Source organism: Nanorana parkeri, unplaced genomic scaffold (genome assembly GCF_000935625.1).
Source record: "Nanorana parkeri isolate BGI_ZX_2015 unplaced genomic scaffold, ASM93562v1 scaffold402, whole genome shotgun sequence".
Classification (NCBI taxonomy): domain Eukaryota; kingdom Metazoa; phylum Chordata; class Amphibia; order Anura; family Dicroglossidae; genus Nanorana; species Nanorana parkeri.
This window is the reverse complement of record NW_017306670.1, coordinates 966,305-981,338: the sequence shown is the minus strand read 5'-3', so window position 1 is coordinate 981,338 and position 15,034 is coordinate 966,305. Positions and strand designations below refer to the sequence as shown.

General features: G+C 41.0%; 1 protein-coding gene across 1 annotated transcript in view; it reads right to left on the bottom strand.

Moving 5' to 3' along the window:
- LOC108789515 (destrin-like) overlaps nt 1–2,642 on the bottom strand; it is a 17,126-nt gene extending 14,484 nt beyond the window's left edge. The window contains exon 1 of the mRNA XM_018559551.1: nt 2,482–2,642. Within this exon, the coding sequence (XP_018415053.1) occupies nt 2,482–2,484 (3 nt within the window). The 5' untranslated portion in view covers nt 2,485–2,642. The remainder of the gene's footprint in view (nt 1–2,481) is intronic.
- Between the last annotated feature and the right edge of the window lie 12,392 nt (nt 2,643–15,034).

Genomic DNA, 15,034 nt, shown 5'->3' with positions numbered 1-15,034 from the left:
AGTGCTGCATTTTTGTACCCATAAAATATACTTTAATTACTATAGACAGTTATTGAAACTCTCAGAAATAATCACTGTGTTATTTAAAGGGGCGATGGAGTGGTAGTGGTGATGTTTGTGACATAACATATACAAAGTTTTCTTCATTAAAACCAATAAAATAACACTGAATTGCACATTGTTGATGTGCATAAAAAAAGGCAATGCCTTGGTAATGCTAGGTTCCTTTAGCACTGTCATCCTGGACTATACACATATTAGGCCGCCTAAGTGTACCAAGTGAAGAACTACATAGATACCAACTGTTCCACATTTGGAGACACTGTTCCTCTTTTGGAACCCAATCCCCCTGTCCCTCTTTCCTCCTTAGTTGTCCAACATTGTTGGTCTGAAGTGTGGACCTCTATAAAAAAAAAACACTAACAACTAGAAGTCTTTTACTGCACTAAACCTTTCATCCAACCTCAAATGCTTTTTCATTTGTTGTCTTAACAATATAGTATAAAGGAAACGTAGTGGTTAACAAAAGCATTTGTGGTTTCCACCAATCATTATTTGCAGATTAATTCTTTATGGTTCTTATTCCAAGGGGTGTGGTTGGGTGTGTCCTTACATACTTTGTGCGATAAAGTGCTCCTGTTTCCCATTTCAGAATGTTGGGAAGTATGAAACTGTACAAAAACCCATATTGTTTTTTAACTGATAGTTTTTATACATGGATTTGTACCCTTAAAGAGTGGTTGTGGGGGAAGTACAATCTGCTGTGTTATTCTGTTGTTTTCATCATCCATTTTGTGCTAGGGGTATTTTGAGGAACAACTAGGTCAAGAATTATTCTTCCTTCTTGCCTAGGTTAGCTGTCATTCCCTTCCTACCAGAATTTGCTTGGCAGCCTTTGTAACACACAAGACCAAATGTCAAAGCCACACATGGCACATTTAGGCTAGAGGCTGAGAGGGTAAAAAGGATAGTTTGCTTATTTGCATCACTACACCTGAATGACGAGAAGAGTGGGCAAACTGTCACTCTGCTCTATCAGCAGTTTGATTCAAGGCAATGGAAGTAAATGAGCCTACAGAAGCAGATGCAGTAAAATTCAGCACAAATCGAAGCAAGCACTTCACCAATCTCTTGAGTGTAATGGCTTATTTAACTGAGTATGCACTTTTTGGTGTGGCTATTAAGTGCACTTAATGGACATCAGGAACATGTGGCAACTGCTCCCTTTAGCTTATGTGTGTCTGAGCCCTAACTGTTTTTTTTTTGGGCCAAATCTGTGAACAGCTATAACATTCTTGTAGTTTTGATTTTTTTTTAAAACAACAATAATAATAATACCATAAAAATACAGCACAGCGTTTGAATCCAAGACCGATATTTCAGGTTTTGGTAGATGCTGGAGAGCTTAATTGCCTTGTGGCTTCTAATATTCCTCTGGGACTACAGAGGAGAAAATCTGTTTGCTTGCGTTCTTAGATCTGCACACCTGCTGTGGAAACTACAGCCAATCTCTCTGACGTGCTAATACCTTATTTTATATAATGGAGAATGTAATAGGGTAATGGGCATGGGACAGGAGCAGAGATGGCAAATATGGCGGGGAGATTTCACCACTGGAGATATACAGGATAAAAAGCCAGTGGGGCTCTAAGTCCCCCTGGATTGCACCTATGAATTCAATTTCGAGGATTGAAGCTTGAGATCATAGTCTATGAAGAACATATTTCCTTGATGAAAACAGATGTCTGCAGCTCTGAGAAGCTCTCAAGAATGAGGGTTCACATAACTTATTAATTGATGAAGTACAGTCACTGCCTTCTTTGGCTTCAGCTCAAAAATGGTTGACTTTTCCACTTCACTCTGACATTCTGCAATACAGCTGTACTGAATCACTCTATTTTATTATTTTTGTTAATTATTTGTAGGTTTCAGCCTAAGTACATAATCAATGTAATTTCTTAATACCACTTCTAAATATATGCAACACAATTGTTTAACGTTCAAATCGGAAAACAACAGGCTAAAAATATTAAAGGAGAAAAGAAAATGCTTATGATAAAAACTATCATTTTTTTAATATTTAACAATCTATGATTGCCTATCGTTTATAACAAATAATTAAAATAGAGTCAATACATTTGGATAAATTGTCACATATTTAAAAAGTACACACACTTCTGCTTCTATTGGATGATCTGTTTACAGAACTGCATACCATACAATGCCTTCATCAAATCCATCGGGGGAAAAAACAGAGAATGCTTTTATACCTATTTGTATTAGAAAGGCAGTTGTGGTACATAGATCCTTTAATTTTTTTTCTTTTGTTCTGTAATTTCTGTCAACAAAAATATTATTTGTTTGCTCTGTACAACCATTACTCTGTCCTTATGCAATGTATGTGGTTAATCTTTAAGAATGTAGCCATAGACATTAAACAGACAGCTATAGAATCATGTTTTCTGATATGTAATGACTTACCATTCCTGGTAGAGTGTTTGCCTGTAGTTCAGGGTAAGCTCACAGTGCAACTGGATGGAGTTATCAGTAACTGGAGAAGCAGGGCTGTCCTTTGTGTGTGCACCTGCTGAAGCTGAGCTGTATTTTAATATGTCCCACACTCCTACAGGTGAGGTGTTTTGCAAGGGCAGAGAATAGCAGCGATGACAGCCTATCCTTGTGTTAGTGTTTTAGTTATGCAGCAAGGGAACTGCCTTATAGGTTATTCAAAATAGAAGAGGTAGGGCAGAGAAAAAAAGGTGAAAGATATACACTACGTTGCTACTCTTCTATATATACTGTACATACCTCCCAACAGTCCCACATTTGTAGGGACTGTGCCTCATTTGGAACCAAATCCATCTGTTTTTTCTTTCCTCCTCAGTTGTCTCTTGGTTTGGTCTGATGTACAGATATATACACTATGTACAGATATGAAAAGGTTTTATTTAACTACCAGAATTGTTATTCTGCACTGAAAACCTTTATTTTATCAATTAATTATCCTATTTGCTATTGAGAAAAGCCAGAATAAAGGAAAACTAATAGTGAAATGTAATCATTTTTTGCATATCATTTTTGAATGGTCTGCATAACTGGGACCTTGTCAGGTGTGTTTCAATTGTCTAAATACATTGTGCTAGAAATAGCATCTCAGAAAATTGGGTTGGATATATATAAACCCACTGTAGAATTGGGTGTTACGACCACCCAGGACTCTCAGAGGGGCTGAGAGGTGTCAGGAAGCAAATGTTTGTCTGGATTCTGCTTGGGATCCTCGAACTGGGAGGTTTCATACTAATTCAGGATGGAACAAAGCTCCAGTACTGGGTCCAGGATTTAGCAGTGACCAGCACCCGATGATTACACAGGTGTACACAGCCTTTAAAGGAGATCTATGAGGTGAGTGATTTTCACTCATCCTCATTGTTAGAGCCGACCTGTAACAAAGAAGCTGTCACAGGTCAGCTTTAATGTTCGGTAAGTGAGCAGGAACATGCACCAATCCGCTCACTTCCTGATCGTCTCCCTGCAGTGAGTGGTGACTGTCAGTCATCGCTCCCCACAGGGATTCCCCCCTCCCCTCTCCGATCCTCCACCGCTGAGTGGTGGAACGAACGGGGGAGAGGGCGGGCACAGCTGGCTCTGCCTCTAGATAGGCAGAGCTAGCTGTCACTCACGCAGCTGGCTGGATCTCGACAGTATTGTAGGGATCCGTTCCGGCTGCGGCACTCTTACAATATCGCGGGTAACAGCCCGCGATATACTGAGCTTTGGGTCACGGGAGGAGGTTGGTATATGTCCACCCATGGCCCTAAAGAGAACTATGGGGAAAAACACTTACCCCATAGCTCTCTTTTAAGGAAAGGGTGCTGGCTAATGTTCAGGGCTCCTGCTGGGAAATTGGAACAGATGGTGTTCAGGGGGTCAGGAGGACTTCCCCAGAAGTTAAAGAAGAGTCAGGTGGTGTGTGTGCTTGAGGCACATGGAGACAGCCATGGAGGCTGGGAGAGAACTGGTGAGGCTAGGAGAGCCGTGAGCCTGAGGGGCCACCAGTACAGGTGTGGGACAGCACTTCAAAGAGGACTGCGGGGTCAGGGCCGGCCTTAGGCCTTTAGGCGCCCTGTGCGAGAAAGCTTTTGCGGCCGCACTGCTCGCACACCCCTAAGGCCGGCCCTGTGCGGGGTCAGAAGTGGTAATGATTCAAATAGAAGCCAGGAGGCTAAACTTGTATTATGTTGCAAGTATTGCATGGATGTTATGCTGAACAACTTCCTTTTCCTTTTATCTATTATCTTCTTTTTTAATTTCTTCATGAAAAAGATAAAGTAAAATGCTTTCTGCTATACTATATGATTAGAAAACACATTGCAAATGAGAGAGGTTATAGGAGAATAGCCACACTTATTCAAGCTAACATGTATCTTGAGTAACTAAAAAAAAAAGCTAAAAACTGAATAATGAGACTAGAGTGGGCACTTGATCTCATATACTGGACAGCCAAAGATTGAAAAAAATGTTGCCTGGTCTGATGAATCTAGAATTCTGCAAAATGCACATGCAAGTCAGGATATGGCAGATCTATCCTGGGCCAACTGTCAGTGGTGTGATGGTTTGGAACATGCTTTATTCCTACACATTTGGCCCCAAATGCCAACGAACTAATGAAAATTGATTGACTTTCACAGCGTGCCTGAATAATGCACATTTAGGCTGCTGTGTCTGGAAACTTCTAGTGTGTGTGTGTCACTTTGCAATGATTTGAAGAGATGCTTCTTGGTTACCCTTGATCCTTTATGCTCTCTCATCATAAAGAGAAACTAAGGCTTATTTTACACAGGAGCGGTTGTCCATGTGTAATTTGGCCAGCCGAATACGCACGGAGCAGTTCTAAACAGAATAAACAATGCACTTTAATGTACATTGAGCAGACTTTTGCGGCAGCCGCGTGGTATGAAGCCGTGCGGCCCGCAAAACAGCCAAAGCACGATTTCTTGACGGATTCTGCACGTTCCGCACTATAACAGTCCACCCATGTCTGCTGGACTAACAACCGTGTAATAATGTAAGGTATTTGATATTTGCTATGGATCACAAATAAATATGTTTCTAAACTGATCTAACTTAAAGATGTAATTTTATGTAAAAATCTTACATCCTTGTATGACTGCTGGTTTAAAGTCAAGAATTGTTTCATATGTGGGTATGATATATTCCTTGTTTATTAAGAGTAGTTTTAGAGAAAAAATATCCTCAAAAACATATTTTTTCCTTTATTATCCTCATTATGTTTCTACAAGGAAAGCAGAGAGTCTCTGAAAACAGTCAAGCTCTGTAGTCATAGATAAACAATTTAATATGCTTTTAGGGTGTGAAATAATAAGACAGATGAGCTGGTATTACCTGTCTTCCTGCCTACCTATGGCATGACATGATTAGACAGTGTTCACTGTGTTGCTTAAGCTACAGATCTAATTGTCTACTGTGTCTCTAGGGATGACTTAGCTAACTACGCACGTACGATTAATATTTGAAGAGCAATATTGAATTCATTCCAGCTGGTACAGTGAATGACTAAGGGGTCTAGACACAAGAGAACACTATGAGGCACAATGCATACAAAGAAGGTGCTTTAGGAACTTCTTTTGGAAAATACACAATGTTAACTTGGCTCCATGCTCTTTACTAACCACTTATCACTAATTTGTTTACATGTTTGTGTAATCAAGTGAGTAACTAGAAAAGTGACTAATAAACCTATAAATTAAACAAGTTATACAGATTCTATAAATTACTTAAAGGGTTTCTAAACCCTCAGCTTTTCTAGCAAGCAGTAGATATATGCAAAAAGTTAAAAACAAACAAAAAAAAACGCTTTAACAGTGGTTTAAACTTACCTGTGCCTTCCCCGCGCGCTCCCGTCTGAAAATGTGAAAATTCTTGGGCGGCCGCAAAGGATCTTGGGGCCCGCGCAAGTGCAGTTCACATTTTCGGCCGGGAGACGAGGAGAGACGCAAGGTAAGTCTATGGACGTGTGCACCCCCATGCAGACACCGTGGGACAGGAAGTGCCAGCAAGCCCAGAGGAGTCAGCGCTGGATCGGACACCCGCCACAGCGCCGGAGAGAAGGTTGAAAATATCAGGAAAGAAGAGGAAGATCGGATTAAGAGACATAATTTAAGGTAAGTGCTTTAATTAACATTGGGGGGGAGGAAAAAAAAAAGTTGACTTTAATGTCACTTTAAGGGGATCTGTGAACAAATAATTTTGTACTTCTTGATTAAATATATCAGAAAGACATGTGCTGCTGTGAGAATGGAATAATCTTATGGTTGCTTATCTTATGGTGTCAACAAAGTTACTCTTTAAGATATGTTTGATCATAAGACTTATACTTTGAGTTACAGTTCTTAGACATGAAAATCTTGAAAATTGTATTTATCTTTGTGGATGTCTTTTGTTTTATCTTTTGTATTTTTTTGACTGCTGATGTTATAATATAGTATATTAGTTAAAAAAAGTCTGCATGCCAGTTTCCCAACAAGATTGTTAACATTACAGCCTGTGAAAGAACCACAGAGCACAGCAGGGGACCAGGTATTCGACATACTGAGAAGTTCTGGATGCCAGTGGCACGCACAGCTCGTAAACAAAGCAAAAATTTGACTCACCATCTGCATACATGACAGTCAAGTATTAAACTTCTGCTTTTACAGTGTGCAGATGACAATTTTTTTAATGTAATGACAGTTTCGCTTTAAGGTGCTCCTAATGATGGGTTGGGACAGGGCCTAGCCCCCAAAATTTAGGAAGTTGGACACTTACCAGCAAAATTACAGATCAGTACAGCATATAAAAAATAATTTTCTAGATTTAACTGGTTTCTGATTATCATAACAAATTATAAAGAAGAATAAATGGGCTATTGGACCAGCAGTGATACAAAATCCTTTTAATTGCAAAATAGGAACTCAACAGCTCAAAGGATCGAAAATCCCTTTCACCCAGTGATTGGATGTGGTTGTATAACAATGTTGTTACTTTTTAATTTCACAACAGGGAGTTTTTTTTGTGTTGAAGGGATCTTCAGTCATATGGGCTGTTGAATTTATATTTTGCAATTAAAATTATTTTGTATCAATGCTGGTCCAATTGTCCCTTTTATTCTTTTTAAAATTTGTTGTACTAAAGATTGGGAAGATCTGCTGGTGCTCCTATGCACTCTTATGCATTGAGAGAATGCCACTATACATAAGAATTTTTCATTTTCATTGTACTTAGTTTCTAGTTATCATCTATATAACACATTAATGTGTTTTATGGAAAATAATCTTTCTACCGTCCCAAAAATAAGGCCCAAATAAAAAAAAAGAATATATAGGAACATAATGCCAGACTTTAATGGTAGCCAATATTACACATGTAATCTGTGGGTTAGGACCCCGAGTAGGTCATGAGACAATGGTCATACAAAGGCTGGAGCATTGAGAAATATTCTACTCCCTGACATAACTCTAATCACTAGGATTAGGAAAGTGGATGGATTTTGCCCTCCATTAAGGAGCTGCTCTTGATTACAATGCTGCAGATTGTATAGACCCAGGTGATTGTTGGGAAGTGACCATTGAAAAAGTAGGATCATGAGGAAAAATACACTGTACTGGGAAATGCTAAGGTGACAATGTCCTCTCCTCTCCCTCTTGGACCCTTTATGTTCACCAAAGAGAGGCTCCATGTGACATTTCGGGGTACCTGCTAATTCGAGTTCAAAAATAATCTTAGGGTCTCCTGAGGAAGATTACTAGGAAGGTCCCGCGAAATGCATTGAGTATACCCTTACCACACTGGGGAGTAATGGCATGCAACATGTTTTTTTGTGATAAGTATTAGATGGACGTGATTTAATATTCATAAAATACCTTTCTTACCTTGGCGGTCATTGTGAACACTTTCGTTACATTGGCGGTCATTGTGAACATTTTCTTTACATTGGCAGTCATTGTGAACACTTTCGTTACATTGGCGGTCAGTGCAAATACTTTTGTTACATTGGCGGTCATTGTGAATACTTTTATTACATTGGCGGTCATTGTGAATACTTTCATTACATTGGCGGTCATTGTGAATACCTTTGTTATATTGGCGGTCATTGTGAATACTTTCATTACATTGGCGGTCATTGTGAATACCTTCGTTATATTGGCGGTCATTGTGAATACTTTTGTTACATTGGTGGTCATTGTGAATACTTTTGTTACATTGGCGGTCATTGTGAATACCTTCGTTATATTGGCGGTCATTGTGAATACTTTTGTTACATTGGTGGTCATTGTGAATACTTTCATTACATTGGCGGTCATTGTGAATACCTTCGTTATATTGGCGGTCATTGTGAATACTTTTGTTACATTGGCGGTCATTGTGAATACCTTTCTTACATTGGTGGTCAGTGTATATACCTTCATTACATTGGTGGTCAGTGTATATATCTTCATTACATTGGTTGTCAGTGCGAATACTTTCATTACATTGGCCGTCAGTGCGAATACTTTCGTTACATTGGTGGTCAGTGTGAATACTTTCGTTGCATTGGCGGTCAGGGCGAATACTTTCGTTACATTGGTGGTCAGGTCGAATACTTTCGTTACATTGGCACTCAGTGTGAATACTTCCATTACATGGGCGGTCCGTGCTGTTATGCTATCTTTAGTGAAGATCTATGGGGGGGGGGGTGTCTTTATTAGAATGGGGTGCTCCATGGTAATAGACGTGGGGTGTCAATGCCTGTGGCTTTACATATAGGGCTTCAGAAGATGATGGTCCTTCTTTTCCCAAATTCTAGATATGTTTAGTGTGAGCTGTAACATGGACATCTCGGTTAAGACTGCCTGAGGGTGCCAGAGGGGGCGGTAAAATGCACCTTTGCCTGTGTAGGCAAAAAACCTTGTACCGGCCCTGTATATGCCCACTGCTTGTTCTGTAATAAGCTACTTATGTCTGTGTTCTTATATTTGCAGCTGTGAACTTGTGAACCAGAAAAGTCCTCACAAGGCCCAGCAAAAAGAGAATGCCCAGACCACCTCCATTTTCCTTTTCTCCCCCCTATTGAAATGCTGACAGTTCAGTGTATGCTCATCTTGCTCTCTTTTTCAGATGTCTAAATAGTAAATGCATATACAGACTATGAATTTATGTCTAACCTGTTAAGATAAGAAGGGGGCTGTATGATTAGCATGATGTACTGATATTGCAGTCACATTCTCCTCTATGCATAATAAAAACATGTATACAGTTTATACTTACCTCCAATTTACAGCAGACTTCCTGAACTGGGTGGATAAATTTAAATGTAGGGGCATTTTATTTGTTTCATAACGTGGTACCATTCAAGCTTTTTGTTCTCAAAATCATTATACATGTATTAAAAATATGGCTTACTGTAGTAACCTGTGGTAAAAATTGGTACAAACTGTAGAAAAACAGCAAATCACAAGCTGAGCAATTCCCCTGGTATAAAAAAAGTACACATTTGTATAAAGAGGGCAAACAAAATAGAAGACATAAAAAAACAAAAAGTCATATAGAGTACATAGCTAATAGCCCTACTCATTCAGTTACTGTGCACTAGACTGCATGTGATAAATTCAGTGCAATAATACAGAGACGTGCAGCCGAGCCCACTGCTTTTAGCCTTATTACACAACACATATTAAAAGAGAATATAAAAGTGTTACTATGGAAGCTTTAAATTTGTACATGATTTTCATTTAGGGCACTTAGGACCGAAACTTCCAGTCATATAATTATGTATAATTATGTATGCAAGACAGCTGAGTCTGTTTCTGTGGCGAATAGAATAAGCGGCATTTCTAGTGAACTACTCTAAATTATTGTTTTCTCCAGTTCGTCACGCACACCTGTACTGAGAGCGAGCTAATATGTTGACTTCCAGCTTCTACTATTACACCTACTGCTTACTTCATGCTGCGGATTCCAACTGTCTCACCGCTGAATTATTCATTCACTTTGAAGCCTTTTGTTGGTGTAATTGCCACAGAAAACTGCAATACAGATGCCATCCTTAGCCTTAAAATTTAGTTATGGTCCTATAAACATTTAAATGTAAAAGACAAAAATATGAACAAAGATGATGACTACAGGGCACCATCATACAGCTTACAATAGGCTTAAAGTAATTGTATGTAAATGTTGTGCATATACAAAAAGCTGCTACTAAGGTATAGAAGAATACAATAATAGGATAAAAGTATATCATATAAGATATAACAAAATCATTACATACATATATTCAGAATTATAGGACTGTGAAGAAAATGTTTGGATGGTTAGTGTGATATTCCAAACAAAAAAGCTTTGGACGAAATATTACGTACTGAGTCACTCGCCTGATGTCAACTCATCTGCAACATCCCCCTTGTACTGATCCTCAACCTCCACCTACAGCATCCCCCTTGTACTGCTCCTTCCTTTAACCTACAGCATCCCCCTTGTACTGCTCATCTTCACCTGCAGCATTCCCTTTTTGCTGCGTGTCTCCTCCACCTACAGTACCTCTCCTTGTACTGTAGGTTGAGGAACCCTAAGACCAAATATCACCTACAGCATCCCCTTGTACTGCTCCTTCTTTCCACCTACATCATTCCCTTTGTACTGCTCCTCTCATCAACTGCCAGCATCCCCTTGTACTGCTCCACTCCTCAACTTCCAGCATCCCCCTTGTACTGCTCCTTCCTTCCACCTACAGCATTCCCGTTGTATTGCTCTTTCCTTCCACCTACAGCATCTCACTCATACCGCTCCTCTCCTTCATCTTCCACTTATAAGGAGGAAGGAAGGAGCAATACAAGTATCCCCTAGTACTGCTCCTTCCTTCCACCTACATAATTCCCCTTGTACTGCTCCTCTTCTCCACCTAAAGCATCCCCCTTGTACTGGTCCTTCTTTCCACCTACAGCATCCCCCTTGCACTGCTCCTCTCCTCCACTTCCAGCATGCCATTTGTATTGCTCCTTCCTTCCACCTACACCATCTCACCCATACTGCTCCTCTCGTCCAACTTCAGCATTCTACTTCCTACTACAGCAGGGGTAGTGGTAGTCTGTAGTCCGGACAGAATGGTCACTCAGTCCATGTCCGTACTGCAGTCCACCATTTAGGCTGCATTCACATCAGCAGCTGCACTACAGTGCATAGTTGGTGGTGTGTGTCCCCAGACACAGTGCTCACAAACTGATCCTGGGGCATCACACTGTTTACTTTTTTTTTTTTTTTCAAAACAATTTATTGAGTTTCCAAGAAATACATATCAAATTCCAAAGCATATAAGAACAACATGGAAAATTTGTTATATAAGAATGTCAGATACTCATGTCACATCTACTACTTTTTTTTTTTTAATGTTGTTAGAACCCCCCTCCTTCCCCGTTTACATACACATTCATGCCGTACGTGCACGTGTTCATTTAAATCAGATGGTGAGTTTTTTAAAATTAACTTTTGCTATCACAAAGGGGATAATAAGCCCCTATGTTACAGCATTTGGAGGTGACAGGTTCTCTTTAGACAACAGGAGTCTATTAGACTCCGGATGTCTCTCCTCCCCTCCAATACAGGCAGTCAAGCACAGTTGACAAGTTGGCCCTGCCTGATGTCACTGACTGACCAGTGGTCCTAGCAAACAATGACTGAAACAGGGGGGAGCGGCCTGCACTGGGTAATGGCACCGGCCTTGGAGGGCAGCATATCCCGTCAGCCATAACCCTGTGCAGGTCGGCGACCGCCACTTGGACCATGTCCAGACCGCAGTCTGCCTTATAGGGACCTGTGACCTACAGCATCCCCCTTGAACTGCTCCTCCCCTCCTCTGTCACATACCTGGCCTCTTGGACTATTCCCGCCTAAGCACCCCTGGAAACTGAAACAGCGCTTGCAAAGACAAAGGAAGGGCACAAGTGCCTAGGTGCAGGAACTGATGACTGGAACTCTGGTATAAAAGAGTAACATCATTTAGGTACAGCAGAATTATAGGGCTGCCAAGAAAATATATGGAGGGTTAGTTTGGTATTCCAAACACAAAAATGTAGACGTTAATTATTGTGGCTTGGTGGTTTCTAGCCAAGAGGTGCCTGGTTTGGAAGGGGCTAATGCTTTCTGTATCACTCTCCTGGAACAAGTATGGATATCAGGAAAGTCAGAAGCCCTTATCTGTATAGTTGTTCTCGGTCAATGACTCAAAGTATTGATGAAAGAGAATAACATGATAATCTGGCAAATAGCATTTGCAGAAAAAGAAGTCGGCAATGGCCGCCTTCACGTTTCTCAAGAAAGGTTTCCTTCAAAGTGCATTAAGATCCGCCTTTTACTAGACCTCAGACTAAGACCCCGTTCACATTGAGCGATTTATCGCGCGGTAATTCCCGCGATATCGTGGCAATTTACCGCTCGATATCGCTCTCCAATGCTTCTCAATGGGGCAAAGGGTCCTGCTGTCGCGGGCCGTGTGTCGCTACAGCAGGACCCTTTTTGGAGCGGATTTAGCCGTGATTCAAGCTTGCTCAATGCAAGCATTTGCGCGATATCGTGCGGCAAATCGCGCGATATCGCGCAAAATGCAAATTGCGCGACAATTGCGCGATTTGCGAACCGCTCAATGTGAACAGGGCCTTAAGAGACTTTGCTGAATGACATCAAGCAGCAGTGGATTTTATTGCACCTTTCAAAAACACTGAACCACCAATGTAAACGATACCACACTTTCCTGTATTCCCTGTAACGCAACCAGCATCTGCCCTGCACTTCCCTTCTTCTCCTCTTCTAGTGCCCTCTGTGCTGTGCTTCTCTTCTGTCACCAGTGGTACTCTTGAACTGCTCCTGTTATCCAACTCCAATGCTCCTCTTCTTTAACTCCAGTTACCTTCCTGTACCCACTCTTCTCTTTCACCTTCAGAGTAACTCCTAGCAGCGCTTTACAAAATGGAGGAGACAGTACAGTTACAATACAATTTCCAATACAATAAAGTTTCCGTACAATAGGGTTGGGCTTGTGAGAGCATACAATGTAGTAGGAGGGGCAAGTGATACAAAAGGTAATAATTGTTTAGATTGAGTTATTGGAGGAAGTAAGAGGCAGTTATGTTGAGATGAGATAGGCTTCCCTGAAGAGATGGGTTTTAAGGATCGCCTAAGGTGGGCAGCGTAGGAGATAGGCGGACAGATTGGGGTGAGGAGTTCCAGAGGATTGGGGACACTCTGGAGAAGTCCTGGAGGCGAGCGTGGGAGGAGTTAATTAGAGAGCTAGAGAGCAGGATGTCTTGAGGGGAGCGGAGAGGACAGTTTGGGTGATGGTTTGGCATACACCAAACAAAAGACCAGCACTAATCTACCTTAACGTGATGTTAAACCTTTAGCTTTTTTTTTTTTTTTTTTTTTGGAAAGGAAGCCCACGTGTATGTTCAGCACCTGGAGCAGGTACTGCCCAACAAATCATATTTGAAAGTGAATAGCAACACGTACAAAATTGCAAGCATCGCATGCTCATAGGAAAAACTTGGAGAAAATACTTGGATTGTTCAGCTTAGTTTGTAGGTCCATCTGTGCAACTGCAAAACTGCATATCTTTTAGTAATCAGGGCCATTTGAAAACAATACACTCACTGTGTGGCTGCTATCCTATTTCATCAGTTAACAGCTGACAGCTTACTCTAAAGGTGGCCATACACTTTACAACCATCGCAAGACCTTAGTCTTGCGATGGTTGTAAAGTAATTAAAAAAACGTACGATCTGCCCATCTTGGACAGGCAGATCGTACTATCGATCATCGCAAGCCCGCCCCCCCTGAGGGGCGGGCTTGTGATGACTCTAATGAGGGGCGGGCTTACGCTGACTGCAAACGGGGAGTGTGCGCGTGCGCACACCGGCCCGTTCGGCAGTTATCGAACCAGCAGGCCACCAACTCGCCGAGAATCGTACGATTCCCGGCGAGTTTTCTAGCCTGCTGGTTCGACGGAAGACGTGCGACCGTACAGTAGAAACGGTCGCACACCTTCCATACACTGTACGATTCTCGTACGATTGCGGGATTTCCCGCGATTCTCGTACGAGAATCGTGCAGTGTATGGGCACCTTTATGCAGCCTTTCTCAAACTTTTTAACACAGAGGAACCCTTAAAATAACTTTCAGGTCTCAGGGATTCACTGGGAAATCTGGTGAATCTTTTTTTACATGCTCTGGAACTGAACACTGCGGTGTGAACTAGAGCCCAAAATAGCATTGGAATACATTGGACACAGTTTTGATCCTGTCTGTAACATCTCTGCTCTGCACCTGGAACGTGCTTAGTGTGAACAAGGCCTTATTGTAAATCACCAAAGTAAAATTTGACAGCATACGCCCTGCATTCAGGAATGCAGCACCTGGGACCAGCCGTTGAATCTGACTTTTACAGTTTCTGTGAAGCTTAGGATTTACTCTGCAGACAAATCTGCTGGCAATTGCCTCCATAATACTAATAATACTCAGCACGCCAGGCATGTTGGTTGGTGTGCAGAGCCAACATGCCTGGCCATTGCCATACCCTTTGGTGCTGTAGGTATCACTCGTAATAACCACAACCTTGGCCTTTTTGAATGAACACATTTTTGTTAGTTATTAAAAGAAAAGGAAATACATGCTAACAAACATTGTGAAATATTAGGGAACAAACAGCAGACCAGGTAACAGCCAATTAAGGTTTATTACATTGCGGCAGGAAAAACAATGATTCTACATAACTCAGTCGCAAGAAACCTCAACTTTTGGGTTGGTCATCCATAACTCTTTGAAGATTATATAAGTACATGTGAATGTCTGCAGAAAGAGAGAAAACTTTCAATACAGAGGCTGAAATATAAAAAAAAAGTACTGCACACCAGAAATCAGAACCTGCATATGTAATAAGCAAATATAGCAAATATAGCTGCGTTCATACAGTATATAATTACAGGTACATACAGTATATAATTACTAGTTATAC